We start from the raw sequence: 13,896 nt of genomic DNA on the forward strand, positions 1-13,896 counted from the left end.
ATTTCCTAAATATATTTTATCAATTTTGTAATAAAACACGTTTAATTTTATCTTAGACAAGTTTTACCTTTTTTTTATAAATAATTAAATATTTTAATAAGTTACTTTCTTTAAAACATATTATTTATAAAAATAAGATTCAAATGATTAAAACACAGCAATTACCAGTCTTGAAGAGTAGGTACACATTTTTATTTTGTTTTGTATACATCACAACTTTGTAAAATATCTTGAAAACTTACCAATGAAATTTCTACAAGTCAAGACTATAAAAATCACAGTTCTTACTCGTTCCAAATAATTTAATTATGACCTTCTTTTTTTGCGACACATCAAGACCAATATGTGTAGAAAATTAAAAAAAAAAAAAATCAATAAACTAGAAACTCTTATTTTTATGTATCCACTTCTTTGATTGATTTATGTTTCGATTAGCAAAATTTTAATTCAGACTTTGGTTCGACATTTTAACTCAATATTATTAAAAAAAATGTATGATTTTGAATTAATAATGAAAATTTCAATGTCATGCTAAAACACCAATATATAATATAAATCGATAAATGACAACGTAAAAATTTAACGAATATGAAACAATTTTGCCCTAATTATTATTATGCGAGGTACTATTTAACAACATATCACAAATACGTGAAACATGAATAATAACAAAAACCAGCCTGTAGCTTAAGCGTTATCAATCATGAAAGGTGTTGCTAATAAATACATTATTACTTTCCATATTAGAAAAAAAATTGCTTTAACCAGGTCTAGATATCACAAGATACAATATCGAAAATTTTTGGAAACGAGATTAGTCTTCGTGCTTTTTCTTCCAAGACTCTGAGGATGATGGTGTCCATATTGTACTGAGTGAACGAAATGGATCGAAACCTGACCTCTCCTAAAATAATATTTCAAAAAGTTCAATATAAAATCCAGATAAACATGTAAATAAAAAAATGATTTTCTTACTTGTGTATCTGATTCTGTTTGTAATGAAGATAATTGTGAAACAACAGGTGGTGCAGCTGCACCCCATGGACCTGCAGCCCATACACCACCTGTATTTATTCCCCAGACACCACTTCTTTCTTCTCCTACTGCTGCTCTAGTATACAAAGGTTCCCAATTTGTTTCAACAGTTACCCAATTATCTGTAAATTCAAGTTTATGACATTTTATGTAATTCTAATTATTATATATTACGTAATAATAAAAAAAATTTATCATTTATATAAAATTTTTACCCTTTAATGTATCCGTTAACATTGGAGGTTTCTCTGAGGACTTTGGTGATTCTAACTGAAATCCACTTGTACTATTGGACAGTAATTTAAGCATAGGATTATTATCTTCCCATAACTGACACCGTGTGTCTTCTTCGGGACTTTCTAATTCCATTAACGGTTCATCGGTTTCTGGAAGATCGTCATATGGAACTAATTCACGTTCGAACTGAAAAGAAGTTTCAATTGAATTGTAATCGAAGAAATATTAATAAAACAAGTTAAATTATTTTTTAACGTACCGGTGGTTCCGCAAAGGCATTTATGAAATAACTATTTGAATGTTGCGAATTATTCTGCATCTTCAAAGAATCCTGACCAAGTGGCTTTTCTTTTTCTATAGACTGAACACAGAGAGACGGAGATTTTGATACCATTCTGTATTCCTTCGTACTCTGCATTAATTCTTGACTCGATTGTTGTTTAATATAATCTATATCTTTGGTGTCGTTATTGAAGACCATTGACATATTATGCGTAGGCGTTTGAGTTTTGTGTAATTTATTTAAATTTGAGAACGGTGAGATATTCTCTTGATTTCGTGCTACGACATCACTAAACCTAGCTCGATTTTCACCCCAACACGACGGTGGTGGTGGCAACGGAGCGGAAACAATACCCAGTGTACGCGTTGAATCTTCCCTTTGGCTAGTATTCCCATTCAATGTTGTTGCTGAAATAAAAATAATTAAAAAGTTAATGATCAACAATTAATAAAATCAAATAAAAAAATTTAAAGATTCTGTTTACTTTTTATGTGTCCCTTATCAATGCCTCGACGTTTCTGAGATCCTTTATCCTTCCTAGGAGGATTTTTATTCTGCCGAGGTAGCTTGAAGGATGATTCAACAGTACGGGTTGTATGAATATGATGTTTCATGGTAGACCTTGTATTTGTTTTCCATCTGTTTGGATTATTATGTCTTTCTTTATCATATTCATCGTCATCACAGTCACCTTCATAATTATCTCTATAATCTACGCATGGCACAGAAGCAATTGATTGAGGCTTAGTTTTTTTGGTTGCAGGTTTTCTTTGTAGTTTATCAGATTTTCCACAAGATTGATCGAAATTCTGTAATAAATAAATATTTATTATAAAATTGATTTCGTAATTTATAAAATGGATTTCGAATTCATTGTTCGATTAAAATTCTCACCTTACATAACGGTGGATCATCTTGAACAGAACTTTCGGTTGTTGTAGATGACGTTTCTTCTTCTGAAAGATGCACGTTCCTCTGATTACTATTCGGTTCAAATTTTTTGAAGGATACGTGATTGTTATTGCTATTTCCAATTGCAGTTTGTTTTCTTTTACTATCTATCTTATTATTTCGAGTACTATTAAGAAGTCCCGTATCAACTTGAACTTCATGATCGACCAACTTTGTCTCCGTCTTAACGTTTGTTGTTTGATTCGACTTTCCTTTCCTATTTGTTACAGGACTTATCTTTGTAAGCGTATTTACAGTGTACTTTTTTTCTTGAGTTCCCTGAATATCTGAATATGCGTTTTCTGCAACGCAATTGTCCGTTTGAATCTCTTGTACATTATTCTGTTTTTTATTACTTTTTTTCTTGGCACCAAACGTAATATTGCTTATAACGTTACTGTTATCTAAACTCGATTCTTCGCATCTCTTGAAAGATAACATGTCTTTCGCCTCGGTATCTAACTTAAATCTGCGTTCTTCATCTGCGGACCAGTCAGGGATTTTTAGTCCTTTCTGGACGTTATCTTTATCTTTATACTTTTTCACATTCATCAATGCCCAATCCGGATACGTTTCTTCTTTTTTCGCTATTTTCTGCTTCTCTTCATTCATTAATTTCTCTTTTAAAGAAGTCGAATCTTGCGTTAAATGTACAGGCATGTGCGATAAAAGTCTTAAATCTAGAGGTGGCTGAACTGGACTTTCTCTTGAGAAGTTGGCTAAAGCCCGTAATATTCGATCCGCTTCAAGAAACGAAATAGCGAGAACACATATTAATAATATAGATGAAAGACTAATAGCTGCCCATTGCACGGTGTATTCCCACGATGGTCTTGTAAGCGCAGCTGTACAAGCTTCCAACGAATGCAGAGGCAAAGTAGCGAGTAAATTAAGTATCACCATACCATTTTCTATATCACTATCAGACCCCAAACTCGTAGATATCAGAAGTTTTCTTTCGATACGTGACAACGTAAAATCTGGCGTAAATGCTATTTCCACCTTCTTCGTAGCGTTTGGGTTCAATTTAAACGGCATACAGTTTAATACTTTAAAACCATATCCTTCGCACTGTAAACCGTTAATATAAAAATCATAGATTTCTATAGGAAGTTCTCCTGTATTTCTTGCCATAAAGGACCTTTTTACTGTCAGATTTGGAATCGGATTTCGTTTAAATCGTTCTCCTATCATTCAAAAAAACAACAAAACAGTTAAGCAATAATTTTTAAAAATATTATTTTATATTATTTGTTCATAATTAAATAGATGGTAATTTTTGAGGAAATGCTTTCATTTATCTATTCTGCTTAAACGATAGAACGAGGATGAAGAAACGTACATACGTTCACAATCTTTAAGATGTTTATCTGCAAGTTCAAATAATAAAGGCGTAGTAGAACCTGGCTTTCGATTTCCAAATCTAAATTGTGCATTTGCTCCTTGTCCCATTACACGCAATACTTCCAATATAGTCATGTTATTCCTGCAATTGGAAATGAAATAAGATTTCGTTCTTCTAATTTCATGAATGTAATAATGAAATTTACCTAATATATAAAAGTGCGGATGATAAAGATGGTGAGAAAGGTGTGTATGATATTTGTATAATTCTTGATTCCGAAGGTTTTAAATATAAGGGAACCGATTGTGATGCTACTGTAACATCCCATTCTCTTTCAAACCTTTCTCTGTCTGCTATACTTTCTACTAGCTTAAATTCTTCTGCAATTGTAGATCCACATTCTACACATGTAAACTTAAATCTACACATAAAAAGTATATTTATTTATACATAGATACATAATTTTATTATAATTTTTTTGTGAATGATAATCATTTTTTATATATTCATTTATTTATTTAAAAAATACATACTTAGCAGGTAATGAATGATAAAGTCTTGTTCCTTGTGGATAAGTCCAATCCATAACTAATTGTATTATTAAAGGAGTAATGCTTGGATTATAAACTTTGATCGTGCTATAGGATGTATTTCCAACTTGTGTCAAAGGAAATACTAAAGCGATTTTATTTTTATTATTACCGAAACCAGTTAATAAACTGGGCCAATGTGGTTTTATATTTAAATAAAATTTGTGCCCGCGAACTTCCGTTGTATCTAGACGCATCGTAATATTGTCCCAAGAACGGCCGCCTGTTGAATTAAGAAAACGTGTATATCTGGTATTTAACAAATTTAAATCAGAATCCCTTGTATGTGATGGAAGGGCCAAAGTATTTAACCACTGTTTACCAGCTATAACAGAATGAAAAATATTAATTCAACATCATTAAATTAAAGTGTAGTATTAACTTGTAGTAAAATAACTAACTTACCATTGCTGTCCAATGACAAGCCTAAATAACAATGATGCTTACAAGCCACTGATGGTTCAATTCTTACCGAACCAATATAATTTTCGCCCTTTGTTATAACAGGCATTGATGCTTCCTCCAAAGGTATATACTTTATTCTGTTATCTTTACTCACAGGTGCAATTCGAGTTACTTGCATCGGCTTTGCAAATGTTGAATATACCTTTACTTGCTGTACACAAATTGATCCCTAAAAAAATTATTAAAATAGAAATTATTAAAGAAAGTTAAAAACTTAAAAATTTTTGGTGAAATCTTATGATCTCTTACAGGAAAACAATCTGTAAAAATAAGCTTCTTCAAAGAAATTCTTCCATATGCAACTCGCATGTAAACTGGTAAAATAAATCTTTCATAAGTTGTCCTAACAAATACGTCACCCATAATTGTATCTTCCTCGACCATTGGAGTTTTAACTTTAATTTTAAAAATAGCTAAATGACCAGGTTTTATATATTGCTAAAATTAAATAGTAAGTAACAATATTATTAAATTGCAATTATCAATTATCATAACTATTACATAGTTACATATATACTTACATTTCCCGTGTGACTACATACAGTTATATTACGAAGTTCTTTATCCAATAAATCAGCTGGACCTCTTTGACAACCCATAAGTTCCAATACTGCACCGGGCATGTTAACTCCCCAACCATGTAAATCTATGTTAATTGGATTTTGATTCTCCAAAGCAAAAATAGCCTCATTTTCAGTCCCACTTCCCACAGTACCAAAATTCATCGTACCCTCATCACTTTCCCTTTCTTCAGGAACAATTTTCCTTACTTTTCCATCATAACTTAACAATGGAACCTCCGTTACAGAAACGTTCGAATGAATTAAAATTGATGATTCCATTTTCACATTATCAGTTTTCCTATCTTTTGCGAGTTGTAAAGAAAATATATTGACTTTTTGCTCTGGTTTTATTACTCTTGGAATAAAATTTTTTATCTGTAAAGTTAAACATATAAATTTTTAATAATATTTTCTTAAAATTCTGTATTATCATTAATAAAACTTACTGTAAAAAGTGTCTTTACATGCGATGACATTGTGACATTTGTTATAGCTAATGGTAATTTAAACTTATTAACAACGCTAAAATTTCGCGTTTGATTCGACTGCAGAGAACAATAATGTGTAATTGATGCGTTTACTTCTAGTCCACCTTGTAGAACTTGTGCTATCCATGGAATTGTTAGTTTCTGACTAGAACCCCCAGGACCTATGGCTTTTATTACTAATTTTCCTTTAAAGTGTTGCAACTCTAAACCAGTCTTCCCTAAGATAAAATATTATATACCATTACATGATATAAAAATATATTATACGTAATGCAAAATTACATACAGTCATAAATTAATGCTCCTATGGCAATTGGGATATCGGTATCCCCGGGAATAACCGCCTGTTCAAAATGAAGTTTTAATGCTTTGGAAACTGGCGTACTAATTATGTTCTATAACACACAAAAAAATTCTATTGTTTATAATTAATCAAATATTCCATAAATTATACTTAAAAATTATTTACCATAATTTTTATTGGTTTTTTTGCCGAATTTTTCAAAGCAATAGGGTATTGAATGGGAGGTTGCAACGAACCACCCATACCCAAATTAATTACTCCAGAACTTCCACCCCAATGAAGACCAGCCCCATTTTTTACTTCGACTTCGACTGTCACAACCAATACTTCTGATGTATTGTTTACTTTAAGTCTGTAATTGAGATAAATATTAATAATTAAATCTAGAATAATCAAGGACAAGATTTATGTAGTGACACAAACCTAACGTATGCTGTATGATTTTTTTCTGTATAAGCATTAAAATGTAATCTTATAATAGGCTTTGTTTGATATGGTGGAATTTCCCATAGTTCACGCGAACCTTCTGCTTCTCCCGATGGTAGTTCTAGTTGAAATTCTCCACCACTGCTATATACTTCTAATACCTTTTTAATAAAATATAAACATAGATAATTATTAAATAAAATAAGAGGTAAACAATTATAAATAAACAACATAAAAACAATAAATTCATACTTGTAAAGCTTCTGCGTGTGGATTGTGCATGTATATAAGTGGAGTAAATGTTGCATTTAAAGGTAATTTAACACCTACTACAGGTCTGAGTCGATATGGACTACTGACACTTATTCCCTTTACCTGTGAAGATAGAATTATATTATTAATAAAGAAAATTATTTATAGAATTTATAAATATAAATATGATAAATTGCAGTTACTTGATATTTTACAGTTCCATCTGCTGTATGTATAAGAAGATGTGTATCAATATCACCTTCTTCTCTGCCAAGAAAGATAACATCAAATGTTGTATTCCCCAATGGTGGAATTACCTATAGAGATCAAACTGTGATAATGAAACTCATTGTATTTTACTTACATTGTTCTATACTATTTAAAAGTTAATTAATTTTTCATTCTCTTTAGATATTTTCATTTCTTTTATCTCTTGAAAAGAAGTTCATTTTTCTCAATATTACTCAAATCAAAATAAATTAATTGAAAACGATTAAATATTATTATAGACAAAAAAAAAAAAATATTAAAATATCTAAAATATTTTTTATTCATTAATTACAAAGACATAGAGCCTTACATCATAACAACTTACTTTATTTCGAAAGAATGATGAATGGAAATGACGTGTATTTCCAGAAATTGATAAAAGGTGGATTGTTTTGTTATGATCTCTGTTAAACAAGATCACAGTTTCTTGGTGGGGTATACCAAGTTGTCTAAAGACAAAAATATCCTCATTATATGTATATTCACTTATATTTACACTAATGTAATACAGAATTAAGATTTATATACCTCTCTTTGAAGTCCAAAACATGTGGTTTGAAATAAACATAAGATAATGAATCTTGTGTTTTATCTTCATCTGATGTTGTATCCCTTAAAAAACAATTAAAAAATTTTAATATATTCAATAGCAATTTTTTACTATACTTGTAACAGTGGAACATGAAAATAGGAAAGGTATGAGAAAAATTAGTTTGAAGTAATCACAGTTAGTAAAGAAGCGTTTAGAATTTGAAGCTATCATTTCAATAGATCATTATAATAAAGCGATTAAAATAGTTTATTAAATAACTAAAATTATTATATACAACTTTAAATTGTTTCATCGTTTACTATATTAAAGCAACTAATTATTTTGAAACATATTCTAGTTTTTATATTTTGTTCAATTTTTAGTCCTGCATGAAACAAAAAAGAGATACATAGAAAATTACAACATTATACGTAAATATTTTAAAAGTAAAGAAGGAAATTTATAATGAAAACCTTTCCTACTTCCACTCACCATTATTTTAATGAGTATTATGCTTACCCAGCCCCTTGTACTGTATTAGTAAAATCCTATAAAATAAAAACTTAATATTAAATGGAATCATATAACCTTTTTAAAAATGACTACATATTATCAAAATATAAAAAGATTTTATTAAAATAACTACAGAAAAATAGTCATTATATTAAATTCTTAATATTTTTCAATCTTTTTTTACTTATATCAAAGAATATGATAGTTGTCACACTGAATGTTTTTGTTATATGATATCGTAAATACGTTTATTTGCAATTATTTACTTAAGTATAATGTAAAAATCTTCATTTCTTTTCTTTTTGATTTAATATAAAATAATACAATCTGAATAAAGAGAAAACTGCAACTAACCTTATGCATAGACATTGGTATGTTGTCCAAAAGATATTGAACATCATTGTCATCCTGTACGAAGGCTATAAAATATTTTCAATTAGACAAAAGTTCTAAATAAATTTACTAGTGTTTTCACATAGATTATTTAACAGCAATTATAAAATGTAAACAATGTAAAAGCAATAATTAGAAAACATTGCTTGTTATGTTAATCACATAAAAATCTTTTATGCAGTAATAGTTCCATTTATTGCAATCGGAGATCAATCACAAATTAGAAAGTGAACTCATTCATTCATACCATTTAATACAAAACATTATATGCGTATTATAAAAATTATAGTGTTTCTTCATTGTTAAAAATTTTTTGCACGTGTGATATAAAATTTTGCTTATCTCCTAATTCACAATTCAATGCTGTATTTCTTTTGCTACACAATACTACAAATATTGCAAATCTTTGTCACTACAATTAACAACATAGCCACGATAAAAAAAAACAAACCCTCATATTTGCAGATAACATATAAATTCATTTACATTTCAAAAGAAGAAATGAAAAAAGAAATTTATCAATTAACACAGCGTATACAGCACTTTCATAACAACAAGCAAGTGGAGGCCTTTGAATGTTTTTCGAAAAAAAGATTGATTGACTTTCACAAAGCACCAGGCACAAATATTAAAGTAACAAATTAGGTTTAGAACGAGTAGCTAATGGCATGTTAGTAGATTGCTGCAACGTTATTCGAGGTGTATATTATTGTGATAAAACGAGAATAATTGAAACAGCATAAATACATGCTCACCGTTATTGTGTCCATGTAAGGACGGTCGAATTTGTGACGTCAGTTCGAAAAATGTTAACAAGAGGATGCAATAAAGTACTTTTAACTCAGTCATAATAACAGGCTTTTCACTGTGTTGTTTGCTGTTTTGTCTTTAGCAGAAATGAAAATCCGCTTTCGGCCATACTTTCGCTACTATCGAATTCCGGGATATCGATTCCACTTCCGTCCGATTTGAAACCATTCCGCAGATAAGTTTCACACGGCCGATCTGACAAAGATGGATTGCACACGTATTACCTGTATATCTTATTGTTGTATCGGTGTACTATTTGTATATTAACTTCTTTCATACGTTAATTTCTCGATCAATTCATCTCTTCAGTAAATTACTTCAGTTACCAACACCAATCGAAGAGTTGTAACCTTTTATTCACTAATTGCGATTTTCAGACGAACGAAATCGTAATTTCAAATACAGTAGAATCGTAATTTATTGATGTTACTTTAAAATATACGAGTGATTTATTTCCCAAGTTATATGGCAATTTGTAAATATGTATTAGCTTAACAGAATATACGCACAGAATATTGTCATATATTGACAATTACTTGTATATTTTAATGAGGCTACCTTGCGTAATTTCGATTTGTATACTTTGGAATACCTGCGTAGAAGTTGCAAATAATGTTTCGTAACTTCATATGAACTGTCCAATCGTGTCATTTTGCTACGAAAAAGTTGACAACTTCATAAACATCTTTGAACATTTTATTCAAGTCAGAACTATATTCATGTCGTTCAATTTAATTTCATTGATATTTAATGCTAAATTGAAAACTATTTTTATAAGTTAAAAAAAAAGATTATAGTTTATCACGTGATCTAGGGGAATATAAGGTACCCTAGTATTTGGCTTTTATTTCAAACTTTTAAACTCCAAAGCTCCATTTGCTCCGTATTCAATACATGTAAAGTTTCTAACCTATACATAAATCTAACCTATAAAATAAGTGTATGATATATTATCTTAATAAAGCGAGTATTTTAAAATTTCTAGTATTACAGACTTTATCATAAAAATTTTATATATTATATATATTGGACGTAGATATCTGAAATGAGGAATACAGGCACGTAATTTACATGCTAAATGTTTAATAAGATTGTCGTTCAAGATGTGTAATTAATATTTTCAATAAACAGGCAATAGAACTGAAAAGAAGAAACTTTCTTGGATATATAGAAAGAAGACAAAATTACGAAAATCAAAGAAATCAACACAAGAGATAGATGACAATACGGATAATAATAAGAAACCTAGGATTATCGTTCGTAATGTACCATTCAAGGTTAATACATTTTTTATTATAGCATAAGAAATACGTTTCTTCATTAAGAAAGTTTATAGTTATTCATTTGTGTCATTAGGCAACTCCAGACGATATAAAGAAATTATATGAACCATTTGGTGAAGTATTAGAGATAAACTTTCCAAAACGTCCAAATGGTTCGCCAATTGGATGTTGTTTTATACAATTTAAACAGTTGGAAGATGCCTCAAGAGCAATATTCAATACAAATAAGAAGGAATTTCTTGGTATTATTTTAACAAAAAAATTACATACAATTATTATAAATAATTAAATATTATTATTAATTTAAGTAATAACGCGTTGTAATATAATAATATACTGAAAATACATCTTTAGGTAGAATAATAAGTAGTAGTTGGGCTGTTTCAAAATCAAAATTTTGCGAAAAATTGAAAAACAAGCTAGAAAATGTAGAAAACTTAGATAATGAACATGATGCGAGTAAAAGTATAGAAAAAGATAAAGATGAAAGGCACGAAAAAAATAAACAAGTCAAACAGAAGGATCAAGAAGATCCATCTAAACAAAAGACATTGTCAGAAATAAAAAAAGAAAAGAGAAAATTATTGAAGGAAAGAACTAGAAAAAAGAGGGCAAGGATTGTAATAAGAAATTTATCATTTCAGGTAAGACAATGATATAAACTTACATTGATTTTGCTTTCTAAATTTTTCATTATAATTGTAGACAAATGAAGAAAATTTGAAAAAACATTTTTCCCTATATGGGCCAATAGAAGAAATCAAAATTTTGAAGAGAAGTGATGGCAAAAATGTAGGATGTGCATTTTTAGAATTTGGAAATGTACAAAGTGCAGCTAAAGCTATATATCATGCAAATTTACAACCACTTCTCGGTAGACCTATTGTAGTTGATTGGGCTATACCAAAAAATAAGTTTGTTCAAAATGATTCTACAAATGTACAGGAAGGTGGAATAAAAGTAAAAGTGGAAAAAGAAAGTGATACAGAAGATACAAATAATGCAAAATTAAATTCAAACGAAGAGATGGATGGGTAAATAAATTTACATTTTTTGTTTTAAATGTAAGGTTTAGATATAATAGGTTAAAATGTAATAAATTTATGATCTTCTTTGATTTGTTATTTTGTAATTTTTAAAATGTTTTAATAATTTTAATAGTTTTAATAGTTGAATTAAGTAAAATATAATTAAACAAAATGTAATTCTAGCGAAGATGAAAAATTCGATATTATTGAAAATATTGAATTTGATAATGATGAGTCAGATAAAGTTGAAATTGAAACAGAAAATGAAAGTGAAGTAATTGAAGATGATAAAGAATATGAAAACGAAGAACAAGAAAAAGTAGTTACGAAGAAAATAAAACCACGTTTTGAATCTCATGATGTTTCTGAAGGAAAAACTGTGTTTCTAAAAAATGTACCATTTTCTGTGAAAAATGATGAGTTAAAGCAATATATGGAACGATTTGGACCTATTTATTATGCTCTTGTATGCATAGATCCATTGACAGAATTTTCAAAGGGTACAGCATTTGTTAAATTTAAGGTAAATTTTTATAAAATATATTCTATTCTTCTTACAAAAAAATTAAAATTTTTTTTTATAAATACTTGTTTCTAGAATGCCGAAAGCGCTGAAAAGTGTTTGTCAGCAGGAAATGAATTGCAAATGGAAGATCAAATACTTGAAGCACACAGAGCGTTGGATAGAAATGAAATCGAAAATAAGGCAAATTTGAAACAATATAAACAAAAGGATTCTAGAAATTTGTATCTTGTAAAAGAAGGAGGTAATATATTTGCATATATATTTTGCATGTGATGCAAAATTAAAAAAAAAGAAAATAAGAAATCTTAGTTAGTAATAATTAATCTAAATAAAAAATCTTAGCTACTACAATATTGTGGTTATTATAACATATAATGTTTTAGTTGTATTGGCCGGAAGTCCAGCTTCAATGGGAGTTTCTGTGGCAGATATGACAAAACGATTACAAATAGAACAATGGAAATCACAGATATTGCGAAATTTAAATATGTTTGTATCAAGAGTACGGCTCGTTGTTCATAATTTACCACCTACACTAAACGATGATAAATTCAGAAAAATTGTTGAACGTCATAGCCCTCCTGCGGCGGTTATAAAAGAGGTATTTTGTAGTTTCAATTTAAATATTTAATATTGAATAAATTTATATTAAAATATATTTAATATTTACTTTATAAAGGCACGTGTTATGCGAGATTTGAAAAATGTGGATATTAAAGGAGTAGGAAAATCGAAAGAATATGGATTCGTTTCATTTACAAAGCACGAAGACGCGCTTGAAACTTTAAGAAATGTGAATAATAATCCAAATATATTCACTTCAAAAAGGGTATATTTGAAAATTATAATTTTCTTAATTATAACTTTCTTATATTATTTGTTTCGAAAATTATACTGTTATATTATCTCATATTTTTATTTATTCAGAGGCCAATCGTATCCTTCTCAATAGAAAATCGAATTATGGTGAATGCCAAACAGAAGAGACTTCAAAAAAGTCAGGAAAACAATCCTCTTTGGTCGGGAAATAAAGTGAAAAGGAAAATGGAAGATACGAACGAAGAAGTTACAACTAAACGGTTAAAAATTGAAAGTGTAGACAAATCTAACATAAAACCGTACAGTGGTACGGTTGGAAAACCTGGTGAAAATAAATTGCGATCAAAACATAATTTAATAACTCAGGCAATGGTGCACAATCAAACAGTAAAGAAAGAGAAAAAAATCAAAAAATCTACTAAAAAGTTAGAAATGAAAAGAAAACAAAAAATTGCTAATGAAAATGAAGTTAGAGTAAGCATCTTTTTAATTTGTAAAATTATATATAATAATAATTATATATGTTTTTAAATCAGGACTGTTTTCTTTTGCAGCCAAAACAAAGGACGAAACTAAATCACGACGACGTGAATTTAGAAAAACTTGTAAATAAATACAAAAATAAATTAAAATCGATAGAATTGAAAAAATCTAAATGGTATGAATCGTCATAGAATTTCATTGTGTTAAAAAAATAACTTTTGTGTACACAGTATGAAAAAAATAAAACGAGTAAATATTACAGTTCTTATTATAAAATTATTTTCACATTTTTCATTGTAT

At 28.9% G+C, this 13,896-nt stretch overlaps 2 protein-coding genes across 3 annotated transcripts; one reads left to right on the forward strand and one right to left on the reverse strand.

The window, feature by feature from the left end:
- Positions 1-161: 161 nt before the first annotated feature.
- LOC122535180 (transmembrane protein 131) lies at positions 162-9,649 on the reverse strand. The gene is made up of 23 exons (XM_043666471.1): positions 9,403-9,649; positions 8,609-8,673; positions 8,261-8,289; positions 7,738-7,821; positions 7,535-7,658; positions 7,143-7,256; positions 6,940-7,062; positions 6,685-6,848; positions 6,427-6,613; positions 6,244-6,352; positions 5,916-6,175; positions 5,428-5,844; positions 5,156-5,344; positions 4,847-5,075; positions 4,385-4,766; positions 4,057-4,272; positions 3,853-3,992; positions 2,450-3,693; positions 2,040-2,364; positions 1,532-1,962; positions 1,251-1,458; positions 976-1,157; positions 162-904 (listed from the first exon to the last, which is right to left on the reverse strand). Exons 1-23 carry the CDS (start codon positions 9,494-9,496, stop codon positions 815-817), a joined length of 5,406 nt encoding a protein of 1,801 aa, XP_043522406.1. The 5' UTR covers positions 9,497-9,649; the 3' UTR covers positions 162-814.
- On the forward strand, positions 9,646-13,857 carry LOC122535181 (RNA-binding protein 28). 2 transcript variants are annotated; one of them, XM_043666474.1, is made up of 12 exons: positions 9,770-9,802; positions 10,494-10,515; positions 10,589-10,734; positions 10,814-10,982; positions 11,095-11,384; positions 11,446-11,774; positions 11,952-12,291; positions 12,367-12,535; positions 12,678-12,895; positions 12,974-13,123; positions 13,222-13,587; positions 13,668-13,857. In XM_043666474.1, the coding sequence occupies exons 2-12, from the start codon at positions 10,503-10,505 to the stop codon at positions 13,785-13,787; spliced, it is 2,310 nt and encodes a 769-aa protein (XP_043522409.1). In that variant the 5' UTR covers positions 9,770-9,802; positions 10,494-10,502; the 3' UTR covers positions 13,788-13,857. The 2 variants fall into 2 exon arrangements, with proteins under 2 accessions (XP_043522407.1, XP_043522409.1); XM_043666472.1 differs by lacking the exons at positions 9,770-9,802; positions 10,494-10,515 and adding an exon at positions 9,646-9,683 and having other exon boundaries at positions 11,955-12,291.
- Positions 13,858-13,896: the final 39 nt, after the last annotated feature.

Source organism: Frieseomelitta varia, unplaced genomic scaffold (genome assembly GCF_011392965.1).
Source record: "Frieseomelitta varia isolate USP_RPSP 00005682 unplaced genomic scaffold, Fvar_1.2 scaffold_68, whole genome shotgun sequence".
NCBI lineage: Eukaryota > Metazoa > Arthropoda > Insecta > Hymenoptera > Apidae > Frieseomelitta > Frieseomelitta varia.

Coding starts and splice junctions, on each gene's coding strand:
- LOC122535180 (XM_043666471.1), bottom strand. CDS start 9,496: ATGACTGAGTTAAAAGTACTTTATTGCATCCTCTTGTTAACATTTTTC. Junction 7,659..7,737: donor GTTTTGGACTTCAAAGAGAG/GTATATAAATCT, acceptor TTTTGTCTTTAG/ACAACTTGGTATACCCCACC. Junction 7,063..7,142: donor ATGGAACTGTAAAATATCAA/GTAACTGCAATT, acceptor CTATCTTCACAG/GTAAAGGGAATAAGTGTCAG.
- LOC122535181 (XM_043666472.1), top strand. CDS start 9,662: ATGGATTGCACACGTATTACCT. Junction 10,983..11,094: donor AAATAAGAAGGAATTTCTTG/GTATTATTTTAA, acceptor ATACATCTTTAG/GTAGAATAATAAGTAGTAGT. Junction 12,536..12,677: donor GTATCTTGTAAAAGAAGGAG/GTAATATATTTG, acceptor ATAATGTTTTAG/TTGTATTGGCCGGAAGTCCA.